Genomic DNA, 27,406 nt, shown 5'->3' with positions numbered 1-27,406 from the left:
CGGAAACGACGATCGGCAGAACAGGCGCTCATGCTCCTACAAGAACAAGTCTACGCTGCCTGGCGAGGCCGTAAGGTTCTCAGCCTCGTGAGCTTCGACGTCAAAGGGGCGTACAACGGGGTATTCAACGTCAGGCTTCTCCAAAGGATGAAAGCTCGAGGAATACCGGACCCATTGCTCCGTTGGATCCGCGCTTTCTGCTCAGGTCGTACGGCGACGATTCTCACGTCCGAAAGACGAAGCCTACCACAGGCCGGCTTGCCCCAAGGGTCTCCCCTGTCTCCGATTCTGTTCCTCTTCTTTAATGCGGATCTGGTACAGCGGCGGATCGACTGCTACGGGGGTGCTATCGCCTTTGTAGACGACTTTACAGCTTGGGTCACAGGCCCGACGGCGGAAAGCAACCGCGAAGGGATAGAAGCCATCATCAACGACGCCCTCGCATGGGAGAGGAGAAGTGGTGCGACGTTCGAAGCGGATAAGACAGCCATCATCCACTTTGCCCGCAAGTCGTACAAGACCGATTCGACACCCTTCACCATCAAAGGACAAAGTGTTCAACCCAAAAGCCATGTCAAGATCCTCGGGGTCATTATGGACGCCAAGCTGAAATACAAAGAACACATTGCCCGGGCCGCAACCAAGGGGTAGAGGCCGTGATAGAACTGAGACGGTTGAAAGGACTGTCCCCAGCCACGGCACGACAGCTCTTCACGGCCACGGTGGCGCCAGTGGTAGACTACGCGTCGAACGTGTGGATGCACGAATGCAGGTACAAAGCGGCGGTGCCTGTGAATCGAATCCAGAAAATAGGGGCCCAGGCAATCGTCGGGACGTTCATGACAGTGGCGACAAGCGTGGCAGAAGCAGAGGCACACATTCCCACGACACAGGATCGGTTCTGGAGAAGGGCGATCAAGATGTGGGCGGACATTCACACCCTCCCCCGACAAACCCCCTTCGCAGCAGTACAGCGCGGATACGGAAATTCAGGAGATACCACCGGTCGCCATTCTACCATGTGGCGGACGTATTAAAGGACATGCCTATGGAGAAACTCGAAACCATTCAGCCGTACGCGCTGGCACCATGGGTGAGCCGGGTACCGACGGTGACAGACGAGCCAGAGGGGGTGCCGAGCACAGCCCCGGACTGGACGGCACGCATCGCCGTGAGCAGCTCAGCAAGGAACGGTCTCGTAGGATACGGGGGAGCCGTCGAAATAAGGACGTCCACGAGAACGAGCCCTATGTGCGAGACCCGTGCTGTCACTCTCGGCGCAAGAGAAGAGCAAAACCCGTTCACGGGAGAACTAGCGGCTATTGCAGACATGCTGCACTCACTACCGAAGCTTCGCTACCGGAATATCCTGTTATTCACGAGGAATAGAGCCGCGGTGTTCACACTGAGGAAACCACGCCAACAGTCTGGACAGCGACATGTCTGCCAAGCCTATAAAGCCATTCAAGAGCTCAGAAGGGAAGGAAACAGCATAACTATCGCCTGGTTACCGACGGGCGAGGAAAATCAACTTATGGATCGAGCGAAGAGGGAGGCCAAAAGCACGACGCAGCTAGGCGCGCATCCAGGGGTAGAGACCCCCGGAGCCAAGTCGACGATACTGAACGTGGCGCGGACTAAGCGGGAAGCGAATGCAAGCCTGCCGGAACACGTCGGGAGATACTCCAAAAAAGATCGACACAGCTCTACCAGGAAAACACACACGACAGTTATACGATCGTCTCTCGTGGAAAGAAGCCAGCGTCCTGGCCCAGCTCCGGACAGGGATGGCTCGACTGAACGCATATCTCTATCGAATCGAGGCGGCATCGACAGACCAGTGCGACTGCGGACAAGCAAGAGAGACAGTAGAACACTTCCTCTTCCGATGCAGCAGATGGACAGCATACCGGACAGAGATGCTCCAGTGCACAGATACGCACAGAAGTAATTCATCCTTCTACTTAGGCGGCAAATCACCATCGGACGACAGGTTTTGGTCTCCCGACATGGAGGCCGTTCGAGCAACTATACGATTTGCCATAGCGACAGGCCGACTGGACACATACCAGTCTTCTCACTAAAATAATACTAAAATAATACTAACCACCCCGCGCCTCACACAGCAGGCGCCGCTTCAGCTGCCGAGGATAGGATGCTGAACACTTGAAGAAGGGCCTTCAAGCTGGCTTGCTAGGGAACGCTACTAACACACGGGATCATCTAGGAAAGTACTGACGGAAAAGGAGTGACATGAGCCGAAAATGGAGTGTGTAGGGGCTTTGGGTGACAAGGAAACAACTTAAGAATGTACTATAGATTAGCGATAGTTGCCCTTTCGGCTTCGCCGCCCGGGCGTTAATAAATTGTATGTATGTATATATTGTCTCCCCTGCGCTCTTTTTCTACGCTTGTCTTTGTTTTTTTTTCTCAGTCCCCCCCCCCGCCCTTTTTCTTTTCTATTCTACCCGACCCTCTCTCTTTCTTTGGCAATATGGAAAAGCTCCCTCTTGAGCTTGCTTTGGCAATCGCAAATTATTTACCCCACCCGAGCATCGTAAGCCTTTGCTGCGTGTCAAAGAAAGCTCAGAGTTTATTCTGGGATTCTCTACCCTGTTACCACAATACTCAGAATTTCAGAATTGAGATATGCCATATTCAAAACTCCCTATATAATGGCCAGACCTACAAGGAAGTCCGGCAGTTTCCTTTTACCACTATCGATTTCGCAGCTATGTACTCTAGCCCTCGAGACAAAGTGTTATCTTCCATCCTTGAGAACCAACGAGACAAATTCTTTGGGGATGTACACGCCGGCACTGGGAAAAGCTGGTCACTTTTGCTTACTTCGATTACACTCGGGCACCAGGAGACAGCGCTGCAGCTATTAGCAAATGGCGCACAGCCTATTACTCCAGACTCAGTGTATAATGCGCTGCATCTCGCCACAGAATTCAACAGAACTGAGGTCATTAAGTGGCTCGCAAAAAACGGCATGCATATCGACGGCGGCAGCCAGTGCCATACTCCTTTGGTTCGCGGCATAGTCTCGTTGACCATCTCACCTGAGACCATTCGGCTTCTTCTCAAGATGGGTGCCGATTGGAAGAGGCGCGTCCGGTGCGTCGACCAAGCCATGAGGCTACTCGGCCAGTTGCCGAGGCCGTGGAGTATGCCAAGACTCTAAAAAGTGATAGTGCCCGTATTATGTGTCGAAAGCTGGGGTGGGAAGAGCAAAAGCTTGAACGGCCCCTTTTACTAGCTCAGTGGGACTCATGCCACAATTAGCAACCGGTGTGCTCAAACTATGTACAATTTCAGACCTGGAACGATGGCCCGGAAAGTCACTACATCGATGATATCTGGCCGGAGCAGAACCACGACTACCAGCCATGGAAGTACATGAACCCCGACCGTTACGATCACAGGTAGATCCTTTCCATTTCGTCCCCCCTACAACCTGGTACCCAGAACTGTAGAGTTGTTCTAACTTCAGACCTGCGTAGTGGCTGGCAACCCCTGGTCCGATCTTTCAACAATGCCTTCCGGAAAGAGGGCTCCACAGCCGCTTCTATGAATACCGCGGACGGAAAGATCGCCGAGGGGGCCATCTGGTACCAGAGCTTCCCGCGGGACACCGAATGCATCGGTCCCGACGGCATGTACTCGGAGAAGCCAATTAACTATGATGCGGGCGTCGAGGGCGTGTACTTCGCAGTGGTCATGAAGCAAGGCCTGGCACCAGGCCACACCCTCAAGGTATGGAGTGGGAACACGGAGACGCCCGCCGTCTACAGGCTCAAAGCCGGCCTCAACTACGGCAGCGCCGAGGCGCTCAACCGAGGCGCGCAGTACCTGGAGATTCTGGACCCCGCTGGCCAGCGCGTGGCCTACGCATCCGGCGGCATGTGTGTGGCCAAGTCGTGCCCGCGCGGCATCCATGTCCGGAACTACCACGTCGTCGGGGTCGAGGTGGGTGACCTCGGCGCGACCTGCACGCCATGGCCCAGAGAGGTGGACGAGCCTGACCCGGGCCCGGAAGCCCCACCCACCACACTTCCTCCTACGCAGGCTCCAACTACGACTGCTGGGATGCCACCTCCAGAGGAAACGGATGGGAGAACCGTGAAGTGGTTGAATACGCATAACAAGCTATGTTTGATTTACAAAGACTATCCGGATAAAACAGAGGACTGCTCGAGAGAATGCAAGGACGACATCGAAAAGGCCAAGGAAGAACATCGAACCACGTCCTCTGCATGCGTTGGATACTGGCCGGGCAAGGACCCTATTCCATGGAAGCAGTCAGGACCTGGAGCCTATTGGGTGGCCGCGGGTCATTGCACATGTGACAATTCGGCTCTGAATCTGATCGGAGACACATTCATCGAGGCATTGCCCGTGATTGCAGAAGTACGTCTCCAGAAGAAATTTGGAAGATGCAAATGCGATACTAATAAACAATTCCCTCAGGTTGGATGCTTCCTCATCATATCATCATTGAAACTGGTTCTCGACATAGCAATGGATGCCATTCCAGAAAGCAAATCTGTGACCGCGCCGATGGGTACGCTCCCCCTTGATCCCCAAATTTCTTGACATAGGAAAATCCAAACTAATCGGACAAATCTCGTTTCAGCGATGTTGGTTGATGCCGCCAAGCTCGCCAACTATGTCTACGACGCTTCGCAAGTGCCTGACGAGGCGTTCGGAAACTGGTTGAACGCCTGTGGGAACACGGACCTCGTCCCCGACGATATCAAGAACGTCTTCGACACGCCGAACATGGTGGCGGACTCGGTCACCGGATTCAAGGTCCCCTCCAAGATCGGCAAGGGCAGCGGCAAAAGGGTGACGAAAGCAACCCCGGCGCCAGCAAATCGAAGCCGACGACCTCGAAGCGCCCCAGCGAGACGGCGGCTTGCAAGTTGACGCCCGCCAACGTCAGCCGCCAGGGAAGCGGCGTCGTGACGAGCCGGGAATGCACCAAGGGAACGACGACGACGCACGCCTACACCATCACGTCCCTCTCCTACGCCGCGACCGCGAAGCCGACCGTCGTCGCCGCCACCTGCTCGGACAAGTGGAGCCAGGCCTGCCAGCACTACAGCTCTGCCATCTCGGTGCACCCGGAGTGGAAGACGCTGTCGTGCGGGCCGAGGATGGCGACAGCGACGCAGCCAGACCTCAAGGCGGTCGCCACCGACGCGTGGGCCCGGCAGCACGTCGGCGCTGGGTGGCAGAGCGCAGGGTACCGGGCGGAGAACTTGTGCGACCGGGCCGAGTACCCGCCGACGTACTTGCTGAGCGGGGTCGGTCAGACCGACTCGAAGCAGTGCGGTGTAGGCCCCAACCAGCTGGTCCGCTGGCTGCCCAGGGAGCAGAACCGGGGGGGGCGGCGCACATGTGGAGCAATATTTGCTTCGACACGCCTCTTGGCGCGATGAGCGATGCCGATATGTATGAGGCTGCTAAGAATAAGAACTTTGGCGCGAAGACCAAGGTCAGAGCCCCCAGTAAGTACTCCCAAATCCAGCCTAACCCACCTCCCCCCAACCTCAAGTGTCATCCATTAGCCAGAGGAGAGACAGCATTTTGACTTGACTGATCATGTTTCGCCGCAAATAGCCAAGACGGAGTACACCGTCGGAGTGACCGTGGCCCACATTCCCCAGTTCACCATCTCGTCCTGGGAGCACAAGGCGAAGAAGGACGACGGCCTGTGGGACAACCCGTGCTTGCCCAAGGAGATCACGCCCAATGACCCCGGCTTCGCCCTCTTGCGGTCCGACCCCTGGTACGCGCGCAACGGCAAGAAGCCCGCGTACGACTATACCCAGCCCTACGCGCCCGGCACCAACGGGCCCGCGAACGGCCCGGCCCCCGTCCAACGGCGTGACTGGATGGCCGTCGAAGGCAACGACCTGTTTCGCAACGGCACTTCGCCCTTCGCCAAGCGCGACTACGATGGCGACGGGCCCGGCCTCGAATCGGAGCTGTACCTGACCGACGAGCCCGAGCTGCAGAAATTCACCGTCGGCAAGCGCGTCGGCGGCGGTTTCGACGGCACCGTCTACGAGGTCGAGTTCAGCGACGAACCCGAAAAGGCCTACGGCCTCGCCGCATGGAAGTGCGGCGCCTGGGTCATCAAGACGGGCTACCACAACATCAACGACTGCGACGTCGAGTACGAGGTCTACGCGGCGTTCGAGGGGCACGACATCGCGCCGCGGTTCGGGGCCTCGGCGGTGGACCCGGAGTCTCTGAGACGGGTCGGGCTGATCCTCGAGTCCGTTGCGACGCGCGACTTGGACCCGGGCAGCCGGGAGGACGCGCGAGGCGCCATGGCGGCGCTGCGGAGGATGCACGCGCTCGGCTGGGTCCACAAGGATCTACACATCGAGGGCAACGCCTTGGTTCGGGCCGCGGACGGCAAGGTCTTCCTGATCGACTTCACGCACGCGGAGCAGACGAGCTCGGCCTCGGCGAGGGGCCTCGACGTCGATTCGCTTAAGGGCCTCTTCCGCGGCGTGCAGTGGGATGGGGATCGGGTTTTGTAGTAGCTTGGTCCATCCATCATCGCCTGTCAGATAGCTTAATTGAGAACTAGAGACACCTGTTCAGTTTCCAACTTGTCCCAGGCCTCCGCCTGCATGCACCCGCTCGCCAGGCGGTACGCGACCCCTCCCTCCCACTCTACCCACAGAACAGTATACCGCTCCGACCTCCTGACCGGGGGACCAATGACCCGCGTCTCCTTGTCTACAGAAAACTCGTGTACTCGGGATCTACATATCGCTACGAGCTCCACCTTTAACCCCTTCTCGCCATCACCACAGCTCCTCGGGAAAGCGCCGAGATACGAGCGGTTGGGCAGGTAAAGCTCGCCCACCTCGTCCCCCGAGCCGCCGTAGAGCTTTACTTGGTTTCCATTGCCCGGTTGGCGGCCCCACAGCCACGCCCGCACCGTCTCGCAGAAGAGATACGGCGTTTGTTCCGGCATGATCCCCGGCGCGTCCACCTCGGGCACGGGGAACGGGTAATACCAGCTGTCACTAGAAGCGACCTCGGGATCCGGCTCGGGCATGGCCTCGTGTCGGAAGACGTATTCGCCGCACCCGTCCGGATAGAGGCGCGGCTGGCCGAAGTGGTCGGTCTTGGGGGCCTCGTGGCGTGTCCAGCCGGGGGGAAGCGGACGGCTGATGTCTTTATGCTTCTCCCGATCCGCATACCACGTCGACTTGATCTCCCTCCTCTCCGACGGGTCGCTGTCGGGTGAGCGGCCGGTATACCACGTGGCGACGGGCACCGTTTCCTCGATCTCGTGACTTCGGTGGTTGATCCGCGCCGCTTCGCCGCCGCGGCCCATGGTCGTTCGGCCCTGCCAACCGATCCATAACCATGAAGGGAGGCCAGACGTTGACGATGATGCTGACTGGCCTTCTCCGTCTGGTCGACTCGAAGGGCAACGCCGCCGGAGTTCTGTAAGCGACAGCGCTTGTTTCCATCCCAGGCCCCGTTCGAAGAGCATTTCGGGTATACCGTAAAGAAACCCGCCGGGGAACGCGCGGCTCAGCACCGTCAGCAGCCCCGAGATGGCGGGCAGAGCGTCTTCGTCGTACCGGAGGACCCGCTCGTTATAGCGCTCGATGACGGCGTCCAGGGCTCCGAGATCGGGGAACCCAGCCAGCACGGCGGACATGTTCGGGTACATGTACTTCTCGACCTCGGCGGGCTGGACCTGCTCCTCGTGCAGGATATGGCAGGAGCACTCCCAGTGCAGCTCCGTTTCGTGGAAGTAGACCTTGTGCGGCGAGAGCAGCCGCTCTTGGTAGGTCCAGGCGCGCTGGTAGTAGGGGAAATAGGTCGAGCTGCCGTGGAATCTGTAGACCGCGGCGCCCTTCACTTGCACGGGCTCCTATGGTTCGATGCCAACATGGCGCTGCCAGGCCTGATCCGCGACATGGCAGATCCCCAGGAGGCGGAGTACCGTGCAAAGGTACGGTGTTTTGTTGACGATGTCTTCACCGAGACGTTGGATGAGGGGCTTGCGAATGCGGCGGCTGACCGAGGGAGCAAGACGACCGTGGTATCACCCGAGGCGACGCAGAGCGCCGCGCGGCTCTCGACGACGTTCAAGGAGGAGTCCCATTTCGTAGCGTCGCGCTGCCAGGTGCACCACCACAGCGCTACTTGCGTCAAGTATTCTTTCAAGGACGCCCTGAAGGAGGACGGAGCAAAGCGCGGGCGGCCGCTCTGCCGGTTTGGGGCGCCGTGGAAGTTGGTGCCGACGATGGGCTTCACCGAGGACGGCCTGCTCGAGGTAGAGAGGAACCACCCGATGGTGAACCGGTACAACCAGAGCATGGCGGTCGGGCTCCGACACAACCATGACATTACGATGATCCTTACCCGTACGATGGGGATGGCGCTGGTGTGGTACATCTGCAACTACGCGACGAAGCTTAACGCGCCTATGTGGAAGCGGCTCGCGCTGGCGTCGGAACTCCTTGAACTGGTCCGGAAACAGCAAGGGCGACCGGACGGGGAAGCTGAAGGACTGCGTACCGTCGAGGAGGAGACGTGGTCGTTCCTCCTCCGGGTCTCTAACCGGATCTTTACGAGCCGGGAGCTTTCGCAGCCCGAGGTCCTCACGTACCTGCTCGGATTCGGGACGGACTTTAGTAAGGTACGGAATTGGACATGGCTGCACCTGAACACGCTCTACTGGGCCTGCGCGCGGGAGTGGGCTGGCTTAAGGGAAGCGGTATCGGCCCTCGGCGGCGAAACGTACGCAGAGAATCTTTACTTCTTTCAAAACGGTATCAGACTACCGTATCTACAGGCATATAAGCACCGCGGACCGGTCCTGGAGGGGCTCTGCCTTTACGAATACCTGTCCTTTGTGATTCTGAAGAAGGAAGGGACAGGCCGGAGACGTACTGGAGCGATCCCTTTCCCGTCGACGGCGACGACATGCGCTGGCTGGGTGCAGTACCTCCGGGCCCCGGGGAAGGCGGCGTGCCCCTTGCTCGACGGGCGGCTTACGGATCGATTCGACGAGGCCGACGACAAGGTAGTCAAGTGGTACGTATCTTACAAGATTTGCTAATGGTAATAAGGGGAAAGGCGGGAATTGGCATTAATATCTATATAGGAATGCAGTGTTACACCTTGCCCTATTCGTCCCCTGGGAGAAGTTCGTATCCGAGACCGTGGACGATATACCGGTACTCTGGCGGTTATTCGAGGAAGGCCTCAGCGACCGGCTGCGGTTCCACGTACACAACATCGCCTTGTTGAGAGCTTCAGCAGACGATGCCGCCGCCGACCGGAAACACCGGGGTTTCGACCAGGACTTTGAGGAGATCGTGGATCCGCAGGCCCTTGGAGGGGCGGGCCCCGAGGAAGACGGTACGACTATGGAGGACGAAAGCAGAGAGCGGCACAGGTACTGGAACGCCTTCCTCGACGTCTTGTCGGGCGCTGCCAGGAGAAGTAGCATTAAAGATATGTCCATCAGCTCGGCGTTGCGGTCGCTAAGCGAAGACGCCGAGGCTGTAGAACAGTCGGGCGCAGGAACCGGCGAGGACGGTATGGTAACAGAGAAGTCCCGAGGCGGGCGCTTCTACACCGAGCTACAAGACATACAGGACGCGCCGCTCCGGGGAGTCGGCCTGCTAGGGCGGGAAGAGGTTGTGGGCATCACGAAGGCGCAGAAGAATGAGGACGCAAACATTACCGCCGGCATCCAGGGTGCAGGCAGAGGGGATGCATCGCCAAGGGCGGATCTGGGCCACGTCAGCGCGGTCGGGCAGCGGCCGGCGGATACGATAGGGGCCGCAGGTGCCCAGATCCGCTTGGTGGTGGGCCCTTACACGTCGTATATGGACGTGGCCTTGGCCCTGGCGAAATCGTGGACGCTGAACAAGCAGCAGACGCTTGCGCTGCTGCTGCCTGCGGCGTTCCTGGACGAGCGCGGGGCGCGTCTCCAGGAGGAAGAGGGCGCGCAGCACTTCCAGTACGTGGGCGGCGAAGGGGGCACCGGCAAGTCGCGCGTCATCCATGCGATCAAGGACATGTTTTCCGGCTGAAGGACGCGCAACAGACGCTGCTCCTGACGGGCGCCAGCGGCAACGCGGCGGCGCTGATCGGGGGCGTGACCCTACACTCGGCGGCGAACATCGGCTTCGAGGGAAGCAGCGAGAGGCCACGGAGAATCTCGGAAGAGGAGAAGCTACGGTGGAAGAGCAAAGTGATACTGGTCGTAGACGAGATTCCAGTACCATTCTAGATATCGATGATGTCCACAATCCTTAGCAATCTGAAAGGCTTTATCTCGCCATCCAATTTTTCATCGGCCAGCGGCAATAACCACGTAAACAACGAAGACAAGATGAGTCGCGGACAAAAACGAGAGGCAGATCCCTATGACGTCGTGGCTAACGAGGAAGGTTGGTCTTTAACACTCTCTGCACTGCAAAGTCGCCTTAGGCTTGCTGGTCCCAAATGCGGCTGGCTGACTTCTGTCGCGCAACCATCAACGCAACAACCCACCACTAACCAACGGGACTCGAACAGATGAAGCACTGCAGCCTTCGTCCTCCACGGTCCAACGCGTTCGATCACAGGTTTCCACCGATGCGCCCGCTTCGTCCAGCTCTAAAGCGCGTCAGTCGGTTGGTAAGATTAGTAAGTTACTACCCAGCCCCTGACAATCCCGGCTGCTGGCATGAACTTGACTCTTGTTCTTTTCTCTGTCATCTAGAGCGTCGCAGTCGATCGATGGGCAAGCCAGCTGGAGTAGAACTTGACTCTAGTCCGACCAAAGCTTTGGCAAGCAAATCAGCTAACCCGGCGCAACCCCACGCCAACGGGGATAAAGCAAAGGCGTCCAAGGTGCCCGTCGCCGATATGGGCGGTGAAAGTTTGTCGCATTCCGTATCCCGAATTCTTCTCGTCGCATACTAACGCACAATGTGATACGCAGAGCTCCTACAAAACAACGGCGTTGCGCCCGCTGCATCAGAAATGCCCGTCGACAACGATGCCGACCATATGGCCCAGAATGTGCTCGAGAAGCGAGAGTTCGATAACACTGCGGGGGAAGGCGAGACCGAGATTGATAAGCTGCTGAAGCATCGCCGCCTCGCCGATGGCAGCGTCGAAATTCTGGTCAAATGGGTAGACGAGCCCGAGGAGGATGCCACGTACGAGCCCGAGGAGGAGATCCAACGAGACGCGGCGGAGACCCTCTACGATTACTGGAAGTCGCAAGGCGGCCGGACAGAAGTGTTGTGTTACGGGGGAAAGAATCCGCCCATCGAAATTTACCACGTTTTCAAGATCCTGAACCATGAAAAGAAGAAGACGGTCTTCAAGTTTCAGATGCAATGGGTGGGCTACCCTGCCACACCAGGGAACACGTCGATAGAGCCCGAAACCAAGCTGAAGAAGATTTGCCCGAAGCTTTTGGACGAGTACTGGGCTGCGAAGGGTGGCCGTGAAATTCACTTGGCTAGACGAGGTCGCGCTAAGAAGGCTAGGAGAGGGAGGGTAAGAACAAAGGGAGGGAACGAGAGAGGGAACGAGAGAGGGAACGAGAGAGGGAACGAGAGAGGGAACGACGGAGTGAACGAGAGGGGAGCAAGGAATAAAGTGAGGTGAAGGGGGTGAGAGAGGGAGAGAAAGAGGCGCGAAAGAGACATAGATGCAGGAATAGATCCTGGAGCCGGGCAACTGCCGGACGGGACCAGAAACCAGTCCCCGCGCCCGCGCCTGCGCCCAAGACCGTCGCTCCTTCCGCAACGCAGCTCCAGCCTCCGAACCAACAACCACTGTCCTTTCCAGACGTCCCCAACTTCTTCGATGACCAACAAGACCTCGACCCAGGCCCTTTCAGCTCCCCGTTACCGTAGGTCTCTCCACATCCAGTCCGCGCGTTGTACTGAGAACGAAGAACCTCGGGCGACACCCAAGAACTGCTGGACAAGGTGAATGAGTTGCTGGGCAAGTTCGAGTCTGTCCAGTCCGAGCTGGCCCGCCACAACGAAAAGTAAGTATACCACCGCCCTACTACCGGCAGAGGACTCCGACTTACATACACCCACATACCACCAGTTTCACGACTTTGTAGGCCTTCCGGGCCATCGCAACGATGTGCATGTCTAACCACAGGACTGAACAGCACACAGAAAGTCGAACAGCTGTAAGTCACCGTGTGTTCACTCTGGCGCAGATAGTAACTGACATCGAGTACAGGTTCCTGCCGCAAACGTAAAGGCTCATGGGCTGGTTATCGCTGGTGAAAGCCCTGTTTGAGCGATTCGTCCCCATGGCCGACGCCGATCCCTTGGGCGACACCTTTTTCGATCAGGTATAAAACTTGAGAATGGAGTGTCGGAGTGAATAGGGGCATTCGCAGACATCACGACCCTTGGCGCGGAACCGTGTTGCCTCACCGGCCCCGTACATGCCGACCGTCGGTGCTCCATTTCTCTGCCTCTGCCAATTCGCCGGCCTTTTGTAGCCTCGTCGATTCTTTACGCTATGGATCACGCAGTGGTGCTCGGCTGTCGGGTGGAGAACCATCGGTGGGGGTGCATCTATCGTGCGATGACGCGTGCAGGTCGGCCGTGGCAATGTCTATCACGCTGGTCTCGTGAGGGCTGGATAGCCTCGTTGGCCATAAGGAGCCCCTGCGTGCCGGCGTGCTTCGTGTTCGCTGGTCATTCGCAACGTCCAAATAGCAATCGTGGTCGCTATGCTGTCGTCTCTCTTGCTATGCGGAAGCGCGGTCGCCTTGTAGTGTTGGTAGCAATTGGTCTTCATGCTGCCGTGACCAAGTTGGGAGCTTGTCCCCGCACTGTTGTGCTCGCTGCCATGCCATCTCGGACTTGGGGTTATGTTGTCGGTCGTCGGCGTACGCTATACTGCGAGTTATCGGCGCGTTTACGAAAAATCGTCCCTTTCCTAGCTGCTCCGGTAGAAGTTCGCCAGAGCTGTTGCCGCTTTGCGCTCGGCCTGCAATGGAACGGGAACCCCTCACATGGCACAGCCGCTTTGCTCTGTGGCTGACGAAAGCAGCCACCCCCTTAACCCGCTTCTTTTACCCTCCCACTCGCTTTTGGCACATGAGTTGGACAATAGCTTCATGCAGTGGTCACAGTCACAATAGTCAGCCGCCAATGTAGGTCGTAATCCTTCGTTTCGTTATACGGCAATTCTACGGCAGATCATACGGTTTCTTCCCATACTATGTACAACGTCTGTGCTAGCGTGTTGAGATCTCCAAGTGCTGCAGGGTCATGCGCACTCTTCGTATCTGGTTCAAAGCATCTTGCTCAAGTTCTGTGTCTGGAATATTGCACTGTACTGTCCATAGGACTGTAGGATGAATGAGGCTGTGGTAGGGCAGATGTAGACCTCATGATGTAACTGCTGATGGCGCCGCCGCTCCAAATGATGAAAGCCCATTGTTGGTCGAGGCGCTCTTGCCGGCTCCCCCGGAGGCACTTTCGGGTCCCTCCAATTCCCACCAAGTAGTGTGCAGGAAAGCGACACTGGGAGCCGGAACAACCATTCTGATCCGCCCGGCTGTAGTCTCCAATTATGCCATTTTCGACTATCCACGATCAAAATGGAACCAGAATTATCTAGTAACATACTGTACTGTGAAAACCAGGTTCTGCGTCCGTATTTCAATCTGAGATTATTTGGCAACGAGGTAGTGTGGGGTATTTTGCACATCGCGTAACGAGTGTTTTTGGAGTACAGCCAGTGTTGGGGCAGAATTTGGTCTTTGTCCGCCGTACAGATACCGCACACTGCCTTTTTGACAAGCATCCTAGATTGGAATGCAGACGCTGAACCTGAATTTTACAGTATGTACTGTCTTTCCGCTGTATCAGCTCGAAGACTCTCCCGGGCTGTTTCCGGTCCTGACTTCTGTTGTTCCCTACGGTAGGGACGCTGAGTCGGAAGAGCAGTAATGGCGCACTAGCGGGACTAGCGGTCAGGTCTAGAACGTACCGTTATTAATGGGGCTAGTCCGCGACCCCGCGCCATTAGGGCCAATCGCCAATCTTCCTGCTTCGCAAGAACTTCTCTTCAAGACACGCCAAAGAGAAGCTGGATCGAAATCCATCTTGCCCAACATGGGTTCTGGAACCGGATCAGCAGCTGCCCTGACAAGGTTCACCCAACTCGATCTCATCATGTCATCAGCATTTCATGTCCGCAGCCAAGCAAACAGCTTTGCTGTCGCCGGCTTGGTCGTGTGTAACCTGTGTCGTCTTCAAGTCCGCTGCCCGTTTCAACCCAGCGCCTCCAAGCGTTTTACAGAATGGTTGTTTCGGCCTTCCAGTGTTACTTTTTTGCACACTACTCCGTAGGAATTGGAGGGGCCTGAAAGTGCCTCGTGAGCCAGCAGGTGCGCCACGACCAACAATGGGACGCGATAATATCGGTACCCGGGAGCGGTGGCGAATGCTCCTACTACCCACGAATCTGACATGAGGTGCAGCCAACGCCGCCTGCCGAAGAGCCTGAGATCCTCCACTGCTTTATTTGCCATTTCGGCGTAGAGGCTCTGATTCACAGCAGAATCAGAAGATCCCCACCCAGCGTCATGCTCTTGTTCTGCTACGTCCATCGTCAGTCGAGAGTACGACCTGGCCCGGCTGGGGACCTCATTCCGCCCCATATGACTGAGCACAGTCAAGTGCGCGGCCTTGAACGCTATAAAGAACTCGAGCTTGGTTATGTGGCTGATCGAGGCCTTGATACATAGCTCGATTTCCTTGGAATAGGCACGTTTCAAGGGAGAATAAAGTACTACGTCCAGAGGCTAGAGTAGGTGAGATGGATGGGGAGGCATACTGAGGGTAACAATCTTGTTGTCCTTGCAGTAGACTTCGAACTCAGCCGAGATATGGCTTTCGTGGCCATCGAGAATCAAGAGGCGGTATGGACCCTTCGAACGCATTTGAGTATGTTTATCGAAGTGCTTGATCCAGTCCAACACCGTCTCATTATCGGTCCAGCCGTTGGGAGTCGGTTTGATCACCCAATCGCGCGGTAAGTCGCATTCGTGCGCCCAGCTCGAGAGGTGATATTTGCCCTGAACAATTAAGAACGGCGGCATGCAGCAGCCTTGCGAATTGATGCATTCGATTGCCGTTGACCGTTCCCGATTGCCAGGCTGGTCCGACTTCGCCTTCCCACGCCGATCGGCGCGTGTTACGACGAGTGTTGACCCGATTATGCCCATCATGAAGCCGGTCTCGTCGAAATTGTACATGTCTGGACCTGGCCCAGAAGGCCCTGTACCAGGCCGACTGCACCGGCGGCGACGTCACCTACCGCTTCCACAACGACGGCAGCCAGGACCCCGAGGAGCACTTCACCATCCACCCCACCGGCGGCAGCGGCGCCGGCAAGGGCGAGATCCACGTCCACAAGAACGGCAGCTGGACCCAGGGCAAGGGCGGGAAGGCCGCTCACGGCGACGGCAAGGTCTAAATGCTCCATCACCAAGACAGCTTGTCTTCGACAACTTTACCAGCCGCATGGCTCATGGCTCGGGATTTTCAGAGTCATAACTTTTATCAACTGCTTTACATTAGGGGATGCGATTTTGGGAACGGAGGGATTGGAGGCCTGTAGTAGATGTAGACTACATTTTAGAAACAGCCGTTATTGAACAGAGAATCTACTAGAACTCGCAAAAAGCACCTCCATGATCCACGTGTGAGTATCTTGTTTCGACTATATTATCTTTTCCGAGCTCATACAATTCACTCCCGAGCCATAATTGATACGCGCATTCTAGACGCGTAATAGCTCGAACTAGACACAGCCAGTGAGTTGCTTTTGCTGAATTTATTTAGCGCCCTTTGAAGATAGCCGATAGGCGTTCTTTGGGGACTTATCTGGATGCATAAACGTTCATGATCTTGTCAGCAAACTTGAGATTCATCATGTAGTAGTCGCTCCATTGCATGCGCTCGAGTCTTCCATCTGTCGGCTCATGCTGCTTGTAGTGGAAAAGGGCGTAGAGCTCGTGCTCGGCGTACCGTCTCCATCGACTCTGGTCTTTCAGGGCGATGCCATTGTCCATTATTCCCTCTTCGCCCGCAAGCCAGATCGGAATGCTCTTCATCCGCTTGTCATGAGAAAGCTGCTGCCCAAGTGATACTTGGTGGTCGCTAGACATGGATATGCCGTCCTGCAGAGACTGTGCGGGCGGCGCGTTATTATCGATGGGAACAGATGCCGAGAGCGGGTTAAGGCTAGGCATATTGGCCGTGATCCCCGGATGCGCATCGGGAGGCGAAAGGGAAACGTAACTTGTCTCGATCTCGCCCGTCCACCCCACCACAGTGTGTTCCCATGGCGAGTCTTCAGAAGGAAGATAGGGTAATGCGTCGAAGAGGGTAAATTGGCCTCGTCTTAGACCTAAGTTCCAGTCCCCAGACTGGTTATATTTGACCGCATAAGGCAAAGTGGAAGTGGCCGATATGATGTTTCCGGTAAGAGCCAGTTCTGGCACTGCAGCTTGTATCTGGCTGATAGATTCACATTGTTTCTTGGATGACAAGCTTAGACGCTGTAGCACTTCCTGATCCGACGTTACACTTCTGGCAGCTTGGGTGGGAGAGGAGTGGACCCCTGCACCGGGTAGCTCACTAGGTGATTCTAATGACGAGCCACCGAGAGTCTGGCTATCCCGTCCGTCATGCTGGGCCGGATCAGACGTGAAGTACCCCGGTTTAGTAGGCCTGCCCTTTTTACCATTCTCTTCATCTGGTGGCTGATAGGTAGTTAGGTGGATACCGGGAGTAACAGGAACTTTCGTAACGGACGGACGCTCGTGGGGAGGAAGCCCGGTTTCGGATCGATCCAGCCACGAGGGTCGAGGAAGGTATGGTGCTTTGCTTCCCTAATGGAATCCTGCGACCTGTCGTTTGAGGTGGGTACGGTACTTTGATCCGCCATAGTTTGGCTTCGGCTTTCAGTTACTTCGAGACTGGAATGATGCCCAGAGCGAGTAATAGCAGGAGGACGCACAAACAGGAAGGTGGATAGGTAACCTGGGTTTAGCTTTTGGTAGTAGTAATAGGGTTGCGCGAGATAGATGGTGAAACTTGGTTGCCCGTACCAGGTGGCTGACGTCTCGCAAGCGTTGAGTGTCCGAAGGTGGAAGGAAGTTGTCACTATTCCAAATGTACGGCATTCGAGGAAGACCATTGAGCAAGGATGCAGTTGTGGTTAGGGTGGGCGATTCTTCGAATGCCTTTAACTAACCTAGTTCTTGAATCGTACAAAATGAAAGAAACCTGAATCTAGTAGTTCTGCAATCAATGAACCGCCTCGCTAATAGGAACGACCAGCGTCTTCTAGAATAAGATAGAACAAGAAACAACGTATCTTAAATGACTAGAGAGAGGCAGTGGTCTATGTCTAAAATAGCCTATCCTATGTGCATGCCACGCACCGCACAGTTGTGTGGTGCTCTTAGCACACAGTGAACATTTGAAAGTGACTGTTAACACTTTGGCTGTCTGTAAGTAACCACGATCAGTTGAGTTCTACCAGCCTCTATCTCGGCGACAAAAGATAATCGACTGGTATTTATGTGGTCAAATTCGTGCGGTGCTGGATTTGGAAGGCTGGGCTGTCAGGCACGGAATTGGGATTTCCAGTTGGGAAGTACTGATTCATCACTTACACGTATGGACAGAGGCGAAGTTCTGGACGAAGAACGACCTATGAAGCATGGCCATACGAGGGTCGAGTTGGCAGCATCCGACTCAGCGCAGACGTGGCGGGGGCCAAAGTGAGTCTGCACCGAAATCGGCCAACAGTATATGATTTCGGATCTCTGGCCTATTCGTGAGCAAGCGGCTCATCTGCAGCTGCCGTCAGTCCGGACTCTACGTGTGGGACGTACCACCGTGTTTTGGCGTGGATTCTGACTCAGGGCAATTCTGCATCCTACGGTCCTCCAATCGAGAAGCAGATCGGCAGAACGAGGTCGACCGAGGCTAGGATCAAGTTCCGGATTGGTTGCTCCCCACCCCGAACTGCTCCAGCAGCGCATCCGCCCCTGCGCGTGAACAACCCTTTCGGTGCTGCTTCTGGCTCGCCGATTTAGACGCTGGATGGTTTCGGCGCGCCACTGCTTGTCCCGTTCCTGAGCCAGTCTAAATGCCTGCAGAATTGCATGGGCGACATTGTGACCAAGGACCGGAAAGAGTGCGTGAGGGTGTTCGTACCCTTGGAGAGGCGAAGCAGCAAGGTCTCGCATCGCCCTGGACCAGTTCTGGGGTGCGTCCATTCTGGGGTGCGTCAATACGACTTTTCTGCTTGCGCAGAGCCAACTGCAGTCGTTTTCGGGTCATGCTATAAAGAGCCGCTCTAGACACTCATGCAGTCACCACCCGGAAGTACTGCCGATTGGTGCTTATCGTTCGAACTTTCTTTCGTACTTTTCTCTACCAAAGTATCTTGCTTTTGCCCTGAGGGAAGTTTCAAGGTTGAAGTGGTTATATCTGTAACATCGTGTCGTCCAGAACCAGGTTCATGAACACCGCGACTGGTGTGAAGAGAGAACCTGCGTCGCGAAGGATGCTTAACGTCATTATAATAACCTTTAATGATTTTTCGTTGCCGAAAAGGATATAACTGGTTATCGTTTGTTGGACTCCTAAGCATTCGACTTATATACAGGCGTGCATCTGTAATGTCGGAGGTTGGACTAACTACTAAAACGGACGTTAGGTAATTGGATAGATTGCCGTCCTGTCCCGTGAGACACGCATGTGGTAGGCTAGAGATAGACCTAATGTGATGCATGCAAGCAATACATCCGAAAGTGATTACGATTGGGCTTTCATTAGTTTCTTCGATATGCCTGGCTACTGGGTAAAACAATCTCGAGCTTACTTTCTCCATGCCTTCCTTCTTCGCATCCGAAGCCACCAGTCCTGCTTAGCCCCAAGCCCTGGGAATCTGAGTTGTTGCGCCCGTGCCGGGCCCTGGCGGTGTTCTCGAACTTGAGGCGGCGGAAGTAGCCCTGGTGGAGTAGCCGTCGTTCACGAAGAAGTGCAAATACACGTTCGAGCACAGCGCTTCCCACGGTCTAGAGGTTGGCGACCGCCCTGCGAGGCCGTTATGCGTGTCCTGCACGGCGCGGTCGACCTTGTCGAAATTCGAGGAGACCCAGAAGCTGTAGTCGTACTCGAGGATGATGTGGTCGACGGCGGTCGACGGCGTCGTCCAGGTCGACCATGTTGCCGCCCTTGGCCGCGAGACACTTGGGCAGGGGCTCGAACCACACGCTGTCGGCTAGGCCGTCACATGGAGCACCCCGCAGAGCCCGTTATTTCGACGCTGTGCTTCTTGCTTGGCAGCAGTGTAGTCGCAGTGCCGATGTAGTCGCCGCGCAGCACGGCCCAGTTGTTGCCCGTAAGGAGTTTCGCGTAGCTACGCTTTGTCAGATTCTTGACGAGGGGCACACTGTCGGTAAAGTTACTAAAGATGCCGGTGGCGGACTCGGGCCCGCTGTAGTAGACAACGAGGATCCCGATGGCGATCTCAGCCGTCAGGATGGTGTCCGCCTTCTCATCCGGGTAGTCCTCGGCGAAGTCGCGGACGGCAGCCATCAGCTTCTTGTCGTTTTTCTCAGTCGCGTTGAAGGTGTAGCTACCGCCCCAGACCTCGCCTGCGGGTAGACCTTGAACGCGTACGCTACTACGATCTTAAACGGGTTTCCGCAGGGGCGGTTGCCGTGCCGGCCCCCCGCCGACGCTAGCGAAGTAGTGTTTGGGGTTTTGCCCGCCGGGCTTACGAAGGTCTCGGTGTTGCCGCACAGGATGGACATCTGGCCTCGTTCGGGAAAGAGATGCACAAGGGCTGAAGCGCGTTGGTGTAGTCGACGGAGAAGCACTTGTTGACCTGGATGCTGGTCGTGTCTTTGACCGTGTCGAACGCGTAGCTGGCGCTGGCGCTGGCAGCGAGCCCCACAGAAAAGTAAGAAGGGGGGATAACTTACCCCATATCTCGTCCCGTAGCGTAGACAGAGAAGTGACTGCTCGAGTTCATCATGTTGGCGCCCGGTCTCCCAAGGATAGAACCCTGGAAACTTTCGTACTCGTCATGTGGTGCCTGGCTGTCGCCTGATTGTTTTACACGCTCTACAGTAGCCGTCAGACACTGAATTTGTAAACCTGCCAATTCCGTCCCACCACCTCGGCTTGGTGGCTGCCGCTGCCACAACATACGTACGTGTTGTTTCCTTTGTTAATCCCCTTCTAGAAGGTAGCACTTTATTACTACTTCATTACGACCCCTTTCTGCTGCTATGCTGTGATGCGACAGACGGCAACTCACCTCCTCTGCTGTCGGCGCTTCAGCAGACGGCGGCAGCAGTTACGGAGGCAACTCATGGGGGACCCTCTTACGACGGCCATCCTCTTCACGACCAGGCGTGGAAGGGAAGGACTGTTATCGTTCTACGGGAAACAAAGCTTCCCTTTTGCTAACTATTGAACAAGCTGTGTTTCAGTGTTTTGGTAACTGACTGGGCGTTGTAATTTCGGACTTGTACTCTCCCAATTTCGGAGGAGTAAGCCCTCATCAGGTAGAGGAAGGCCAAGGCATTTTAACAATACACTCCTCCACCCCACCTAGATGCATTGACTTCAATTGAAAAGCTATAGTAGGTGAGTTTTCTCCTCCTTGGAGGGTGCATTAGCTTCGTTAAGGGAGATCCTTCACATTCAGAGAAGTCTTCTTGTTCATAGCTGTAATGGAATGAATCCCTGTCAATAGGACTCAGGGTCCAAACCACTGATGGACAGCACGGTCCTCATCGAACCTACAAGAAACTACGAGCAAGATACAGAAGAGCAAAGGCATGTATACAGATCAGTAGCCATTCGCACGATAGTTGAAGAGGATCCATCTTCCCCTAGAGGAATCTTCTTGTTCATAGGAATAATAGACGTTAGACTCTAGCACTCAGTCTAGACCCTTATAATAGTAGAGATAGTAGTTAAATGGTGGCACACAGCCTAGACCCTTACAATGAGCAATGAAGTAAGACAACGATAGGTGGTGACATATCCTCGAATAGAATCATGTACGCAAATGACAGCTACCCTCTCGGTTTTGGCCCTGGAGTTATTGGTCTCTAGAGGTATCGTAACTTGACTTACTCGCACCTACTCCTAGGCCATACAAAAGAAGAAGATAGTTCCAAGGCCAGCTTCTCTCAACCTCGTTTATCAGATACTGCTCGGCGTGAGCTTGATCATGAGAGGACCTTTGTCGGACACAGTGAAGATGCGCTGCCGGGACTCCCAACTATCTTGCCCGGGAAGTGCCGAGATGTCGAAGTTCCAGAGGAGTCGCGCCACTACAAGGCGCATTTCTGCGTAAGCCAGGTTCTTTCCGACACAGTCCCGGGGGCCGGCCGAGAAAGGCTTGAATGCCGCTTTATTGTCTGACTCGAAGCGGGCGTCGTAGAGCGGGTGCGTTTCCGGCAGCCAGCGTTCCGGAATGAAGGTTTCGGGGTCCGCAAAGTTTGTCGGGTTATGATAGGTGGCCCATTGATAGACTGTAATGTATGTCTACGAATTTTCAAGTTAGTAAAGCTTCTGCACCCTCCAGGGATGACTCATTGTGGACTTACGCCTTGGGGGATGAATTTTCCAGCAATCTCGCACCCAGGGGAAATCCGTGGCGGAGTCTCCGAAGCTGGTGGGAATATTCGCAAGGTTTCCTCGAGGCAAGCATACAGATACGGTAACGCCCCTGTCGATCTCATGTTTATCTCCCCCTCCGACGCGAACGACGAGCGTATTTCGGCTACGAGCCGCTGGTAGGCCTCGGGCGTGCGCGTGATGTGGAAGGTAAAGCCTGAAAGTGCCGTGGCGGTTGTCTCGCTGCCGGCGACGATGAAAGCCCTCGCATTGACTATTGTCTCTTCATGCGTCATCCCTCCCCCTTATCGTTCCGTAATATATATGTTATGAAGTCCTTGCGAGTATCAGTTCCCAGCGCAAGCCGTCTTTCCGTCTTCTCCCTCGAAAACGCGAAAGTCTCATTCCGCTTCCGTATATCTTCCTTGCTGATCATCAACATGATCAAAGGGCGTAACACGGCAAAGCTGTTGACGAACAAGTACCTTGCCTGCGCCCTAATGCCGCCGAAGATCATTGCGACAAGTGGGTGGTAGTCACTCCCCTTCAAACACCCGAATGGCTCGCCGAAAGCCAGCTCGCCGATGATGTCGAAAGTCAGGTAATTATACCACCGGGTAACATCAACAGGCTTGCCTTCAGCAGCGTAGTTTTGCATGCGCTGCATTAGTATATCAACATAGCCCTTGACATACTCTTCTTGATCTTGCAAGGCGGCGGCAGAGAAGGCGTGAGACATCGCGCGGCGCTGTCGCCGGTGGTCCTCTCGGTCGGCTGGGAAGATGCCAAGCTTTCCGACACCGTAGAATTCGGTCGACTTTCCAAACTCGGGTAGATTCGGTCGACGCATAAAAATCTCCTTCCAGCCTATAGATCCATCCATAGCCAAGCGATTTGGTGCAATCCTGACTATGGGCCCATATTTGGCATGGATCTTTGTCGTGCTCTTCACCCAGGTGCCCAAAATCTTGTCTTGGAAAAGATACGGTAGGTTTGAGATAGCATAAAGCTTAGGGCCCGGAAACTTGGAGAGAGGATCGAAGTACAGCCTGTAGATAATGACAACAGCGTTGTAGGCGAGAACCTATGCGAACAGTTAGTGCTGTAACCTGTCTTTGGACGGCCGGTACACTTGCCCCTATCAAGCCTATCCCGACTGCTTGTAGAGTGGACACAGCGAAGTCCCTTCCTCGGAGCACGGTGCTCATCACTTCAATCAGCTTGTGACACGTTTTTGGCATTTTGAAACCACTAAACGATGGTTTGCTGTGCTTCAAATATCCAAAGGTAGAGAAAATGATGTCGAGCGTGGAATTCAGATATGTTTTCAAGGTTGCGCCTCGCTCTTTATATTTGTGCAGTGACTACTTTGTTATCCTTTGCCTAGATGGGGCATTGTATATGACATAAAATATTCACGGAACCATGGTTACCGAGTACAGTCGGATTAATGTATCCACATGTTTTCATGACAGTAAATCCTCGTATCTACGAGATATGATGTTAAGTACACTAACTGTACTATGTAGTCGTACCGACTTGAGGAATCTATGAAAATTTTATTAATTAACGTTGATCGAGGAGGGTTCATATTGCCACGACCCGTGCATGTCGGATAAAATTTAATTGGCGGGCTGTTAAGAATACTGCTGTTGGGGAGGTGCTTGTAATAGCTGATCTTCTTTGCTATAGCAACGTTTTATGAACTCAGTTCCACGGATATTTACAGCCCGGCTTAGAGCCACCCCTCACTTGGCCGTTGGTTGGGTGACTTTTCGAGTGGGGCATCTCATAAGTGGCTGCCTGCGGAGACAAAGGAACGGAAATAATGTCGGGTCCGGCCAGAAACCCGAGCCACCGACTGCTGTCACGGCGTGATCTTAAGCTGGCAAAAATACCAACCTATTAGGTTTCTTCTATGCCCCAGTATACCCTTTATTGGCCGATTGATAGTTCGGAAAGTGCATAAGTAACCCCAAGTCGGTACGCGGTCTTGGTGGAGGGACGGGTACCGAGATTCACTCCCCCGAGCTCGATGCCTGGTGTTCTGCCAGGCCCCATCTTCATACCTTTCCTTCTTTTCCGAAGGCGCGTGCGTATCATATAGACCGTATCTCAGGGCCCTTTACAGCTAGTCGATTGTGCTTAGACCAACGATCTTTCCAGATGAAATAGCCTTGAATAGTGAAGTAATCGCGCAGTCTCATCGACTAAAGCAACAACATGGCGACACAAGCCAGCTGGGAGGGTATTGTCATGGCTGTGCCGATATAGTTGACGCCAAGGGCCTTCTAGGTACCCGGCTGTTCCAACGTACAGTCCTCTGCAGCGACGCATCCATCGCACTCGGCAGCGGCGACAACACAAAGCGTAGCATCCGCATGACGGCCGACAACATGAACCGAAATCTGACACGGCATGACAGTGAGCACAACAGGTGTGGAGACAAGCAGGGTTCCGATCAACTCAATCAATTACACGAACGGGGATTATGGAGTGGAAGTGTAGATCCACGGATTTGAAGACGTGGAGTGTCTGTACACCGTGGACATAATAACGCTATCCCGAGAATGTGATGCTGAGTGGAGTTGCCCAGGACTATTTATATTCTGGACATCACAACCACTCGCTGGTCTGATCACTGGCATTACCAGTATCCTCGCCCGAGCTGTCCTTGACCTCGCGAGTCTCCATCTTTCCGGTTGCCGGTACGAACAATGGGCCAAGCTCCTCAATCAGCCCTGCCGCCAGCCAACTTCGCAACACTTGGCTCATCGAATCGTACGCGCATCTAACCTGTTTCTGCAGGGCGTCACCATACGTCCTGCCCCAGAAAAGAGGCGTTCACACTCCGCCGACATCGACTGTACCGTGAGAAAATCCAATGCCATTCGAGAGAGCCGCGGGTATCGGATTCTCTTCTCGTGCCAGTATGCGATTGGATCGGTGCACACACGGTCAGTTTTGTCCTTGGTCTGTTGCCACTCGTCGTACTCCTCGTCAAAATCGAAGGAATCGTACGGATCATCGTTCTCACTAGAGTCTTGCGACGTTGGTCGCTCCCTACCACCCTCACTGAATTGCTGGAAGCTGTTGAGATAAAGCCGTTGCCTCTTCCGTGGTGGCTCTTCGCGAGCACCCTTAGCCGGTACCACCCGCGTCAACCCATCTTCACGGTCACGATACTCATGATCCCATACGTCTTGGACCTTCCTTTTGGCGTTGTTGACCCAGTCGGGCCGGGATTTCCACTGCTTCTCAAACCACCTCCAGCGGAAAGCTGGATGCAGAGTTAGCGCCGCGTAATATATCGGAGTCTGATCCAGCATATTGTAATAACTATCCAGCTTCATCCACGCGTTATTGATGCCAAACTTGGAAGTGTTCTGAGCCCGGGAAGTTCTCGGCTGCGATTTTCCCATCCTCCAGCTTGGCGCAACAAGAACTCGAGCCCGCATGGCGCAGTGGTCAAGCGTCTGGCAGTGCATCAGTCAAACACCGGCTTTCGAACAGCTTGGTGGGCGACAAATGCAAGTAGGTTCGAATCCTGCTGCGGTCCGACCCGGCTCATGGCAGTCGATAACAGCCATAACGTGGCCTGTGGATGCCATAAAAATCCACAAAACACGCAACGACTTGACGAGGATTGTCGTCACATAACGAAGAGACTAAGCCGTACTAAGGCTACAAATGTACTCATAAAATCTATGTACCTGATAACGACTTAGGATCATTATCGTCGGAGCTGTGGCATATACACTAAGGTTTCTATACTCTCCTCTGTGTTGAGGAGTAAGCCCTCATCAGGGCTACGTTCGACTTCATGTCTGTCATAGCTAGATAGCTGCATACGGACAATAAACTTGATTAAAAAAAACAAGAACTCGAATCCCTGGATCACATCCCATACGTTGCCATACGAGCTACTGAAGCCGCGCTTCCTTTTTCTTGTGATGCCGTCACCTTCGAGGACTTTGACTGCGTCCTCGTAAAACCCAAGAAAGCTATGAACGTGCTGGAGCGTCTTCCAGACTTGGCCGCTCAAAAGGTTCCCATCCTTGCAGATTCGAGGTAGCGTAGCCGATTTCCTGAGTTGATGGGTGCGCTTCAAGATATTCTCCTCTATGGATTACGCCTTATATTTGATAACGAGGATACCCAGACAATCGCGGAGCTCCGAGGCACGCCGGATCATATCGTCAATCCTGGGAAAGACGAACTCCTTGGTCTATGTCGTGCCGACGGCCAAGGCTCCATCTGGCAGTTCTCATATGCGCCTGATAGGAAAACTGGGACCTCGGTGCTGGATGTCGTGGTATGGCCCACTTTATTATGAAATAACCCCCTGTACTAGAGTGTCATAAGGTGTCCCAGGCCCGAATCTGATCTGGGCCTAATAAGGTTGTCATCCTTGTACGGAGATCTGAACAGCCGAGCTACTGGCATAACATCACAATCCGTTGAGAGTGTCCGTTTTTGGTACCAGCTCCTTGAATTTCCTCTGTGCTCAGTATCGGGGCTCGCATCGGAGCTGATGTAGAGGCCGCCTTCCCGTCTATTAAGTGCTCGAACCTAGAACTACATGTTATAAATAGTACATGCACTACGCTGTACGCTTGTCGAGCACGAAACCTACAGATCACATCCGAAACACGCCGGTAGCGATCTCAAACTGCCCCACTCAGATTCTTCAGCATTTCCAAGATACACTTACTTTTTCCACGCAATACCTACATTTCTCGTCGATGGCTGAGTCAACAGTCAAACATCAAGTCATGATTGCTGCCGGTGGAATCACCGGTCTTACGCTTGCCCTTGCGTTTGAAGGTCTCAACGTTGATTATGTGCTGCTCGAAACATATGGGTCCGTGACCCCGAACGTCGGCGCAAGCATCGGACTATTCGCACACGGCCTCCGGATCCTTGACCAGCTCGGCGGCATTGACCATTTCAAACCATATATGGTCCCAGGTAGCGTTACACAGTTGCGCGACGGCAAGGCAGGAACAAGGGTATGAAGCGGTAAACCAGGCGTGGGAACTGTCTAAGCTGAGTAAAGCTTCTGCTTCCGTAGAAACTGAACGCGTCGACCGTCTCGTCAATATGGTTGATCAGGCTCAAGACGCTATCTGTGTCTCTTCCTGTGGTACTTGGAAGTCTCTGTTGATGTACAAGTACCTTATGGCCCTTTTGCCATTATTGATGTGGACCAAAACGACTAGCGTATATATATCTGGTGGTGTGTGCTTGAAATCCTTTCCACATCCACCCGTCATCCGCGATTGGCCTTACGCCGATGAACTGTCCGCACAGCGAAAAAGAAACTACGCAGGCCATTGCGATGGCCGTCACGCTTCCTGTCGTATTTTTGACAACGTTCTTGTTGGCAAAGGGATTCCGCGAGGGAAACACAGCCTCGTCATTTATCTTGCGAGTCACCGCAAAATTTCCACAGGTGAGAATCTTTTGCGCAGAACCACACTGCAAGATCCGTCAATTGAGCATCTTCACCCTGTTCATTTCCTCCGAATCGAGATCGGGGTTAGCCTGGATAGTGATAAGAGGCCCACGGTATAGCGACCGACCGTGGAAGTGATGGCTTCTTGATTTCGGCCCGTTCTGGAGCGGGGTTCACACTATGAGTACCCCTCATACCCTTACCTGTCTTTTCAGAATCAAGCTACCTCATTGCTTAATGG

The 27,406-nt window shown here is 54.7% G+C and overlaps 10 protein-coding genes across 10 annotated transcripts; 3 read left to right on the top strand and 7 right to left on the bottom strand.

The window, feature by feature from the left end:
• Window positions 1-2,734: 2,734 nt before the first annotated feature.
• On the top strand, window positions 2,735-6,560 carry PG998_014249 (uncharacterized protein; the record flags this gene model as incomplete). The annotated part of the gene is made up of 7 exons (XM_066881065.1): window positions 2,735-3,115; window positions 3,322-3,428; window positions 3,480-4,413; window positions 4,474-4,567; window positions 4,640-4,851; window positions 4,910-5,516; window positions 5,629-6,560. 7 exons carry the CDS (start codon window positions 2,735-2,737, stop codon window positions 6,558-6,560), a joined length of 3,267 nt encoding a protein of 1,088 aa, XP_066723917.1.
• A 35-nt stretch (window positions 6,561-6,595) lies between these two features.
• Window positions 6,596-7,702, bottom strand: PG998_014248 (uncharacterized protein; the record flags this gene model as incomplete). Its single annotated transcript, XM_066881064.1, has 1 exon — window positions 6,596-7,702. One exon carries the CDS (start codon window positions 7,700-7,702, stop codon window positions 6,596-6,598), a length of 1,107 nt encoding a protein of 368 aa, XP_066723916.1.
• A 1,978-nt stretch (window positions 7,703-9,680) lies between these two features.
• On the bottom strand, window positions 9,681-10,289 carry PG998_014247 (uncharacterized protein; the record flags this gene model as incomplete). Its single annotated transcript, XM_066881063.1, has 1 exon — window positions 9,681-10,289. One exon carries the CDS (start codon window positions 10,287-10,289, stop codon window positions 9,681-9,683), a length of 609 nt encoding a protein of 202 aa, XP_066723915.1.
• A 496-nt stretch (window positions 10,290-10,785) lies between these two features.
• On the top strand, window positions 10,786-11,507 carry PG998_014246 (uncharacterized protein; the record flags this gene model as incomplete). The annotated part of the gene is made up of 3 exons (XM_066881062.1): window positions 10,786-10,927; window positions 10,991-11,381; window positions 11,435-11,507. 3 exons carry the CDS (start codon window positions 10,786-10,788, stop codon window positions 11,505-11,507), a joined length of 606 nt encoding a protein of 201 aa, XP_066723914.1.
• A 3,341-nt stretch (window positions 11,508-14,848) lies between these two features.
• On the bottom strand, window positions 14,849-15,578 carry PG998_014245 (uncharacterized protein; the record flags this gene model as incomplete). The annotated part of the gene is made up of 3 exons (XM_066881061.1): window positions 14,849-15,283; window positions 15,331-15,518; window positions 15,563-15,578. 3 exons carry the CDS (start codon window positions 15,576-15,578, stop codon window positions 14,849-14,851), a joined length of 639 nt encoding a protein of 212 aa, XP_066723913.1.
• A 350-nt stretch (window positions 15,579-15,928) lies between these two features.
• Window positions 15,929-16,998, bottom strand: PG998_014244 (glycosyltransferase family 20; the record flags this gene model as incomplete). Its single annotated transcript, XM_066881060.1, has 2 exons — window positions 15,929-16,813; window positions 16,870-16,998. 2 exons carry the CDS (start codon window positions 16,996-16,998, stop codon window positions 15,929-15,931), a joined length of 1,014 nt encoding a protein of 337 aa, XP_066723912.1.
• A 1,995-nt stretch (window positions 16,999-18,993) lies between these two features.
• Window positions 18,994-20,109, bottom strand: PG998_014243 (FAD-linked oxidoreductase; the record flags this gene model as incomplete). Its single annotated transcript, XM_066881059.1, has 3 exons — window positions 18,994-19,318; window positions 19,372-19,752; window positions 20,057-20,109. 3 exons carry the CDS (start codon window positions 20,107-20,109, stop codon window positions 18,994-18,996), a joined length of 759 nt encoding a protein of 252 aa, XP_066723911.1.
• Window positions 20,110-21,290: 1,181 nt separating this feature from the next.
• On the bottom strand, window positions 21,291-22,948 carry PG998_014242 (uncharacterized protein; the record flags this gene model as incomplete). The annotated part of the gene is made up of 4 exons (XM_066881058.1): window positions 21,291-21,635; window positions 21,698-21,981; window positions 22,260-22,791; window positions 22,838-22,948. 4 exons carry the CDS (start codon window positions 22,946-22,948, stop codon window positions 21,291-21,293), a joined length of 1,272 nt encoding a protein of 423 aa, XP_066723910.1.
• A 1,530-nt stretch (window positions 22,949-24,478) lies between these two features.
• Window positions 24,479-25,036, bottom strand: PG998_014241 (restless-like transposase; the record flags this gene model as incomplete). The annotated part of the gene is made up of 1 exon (XM_066881057.1): window positions 24,479-25,036. One exon carries the CDS (start codon window positions 25,034-25,036, stop codon window positions 24,479-24,481), a length of 558 nt encoding a protein of 185 aa, XP_066723909.1.
• A 767-nt stretch (window positions 25,037-25,803) lies between these two features.
• PG998_014240 (uncharacterized protein) lies at window positions 25,804-26,725 on the top strand (the record flags this gene model as incomplete). The annotated part of the gene is made up of 2 exons (XM_066881056.1): window positions 25,804-26,022; window positions 26,303-26,725. The coding sequence occupies 2 exons, from the start codon at window positions 25,804-25,806 to the stop codon at window positions 26,723-26,725; spliced, it is 642 nt and encodes a 213-aa protein (XP_066723908.1).
• Between the last annotated feature and the right edge of the window lie 681 nt (window positions 26,726-27,406).

Source organism: Apiospora kogelbergensis, assembly GCF_038363985.1.
Source record: "Apiospora kogelbergensis strain CBS 113332 chromosome Unknown utg000010l_segment0_segment0, whole genome shotgun sequence".
NCBI classification, from domain to species: domain Eukaryota; kingdom Fungi; phylum Ascomycota; class Sordariomycetes; order Amphisphaeriales; family Apiosporaceae; genus Apiospora; species Apiospora kogelbergensis.
The sequence above is the reverse complement of the archived record's forward strand: the minus strand, read 5'-3'. Positions and strand labels throughout refer to the sequence as shown.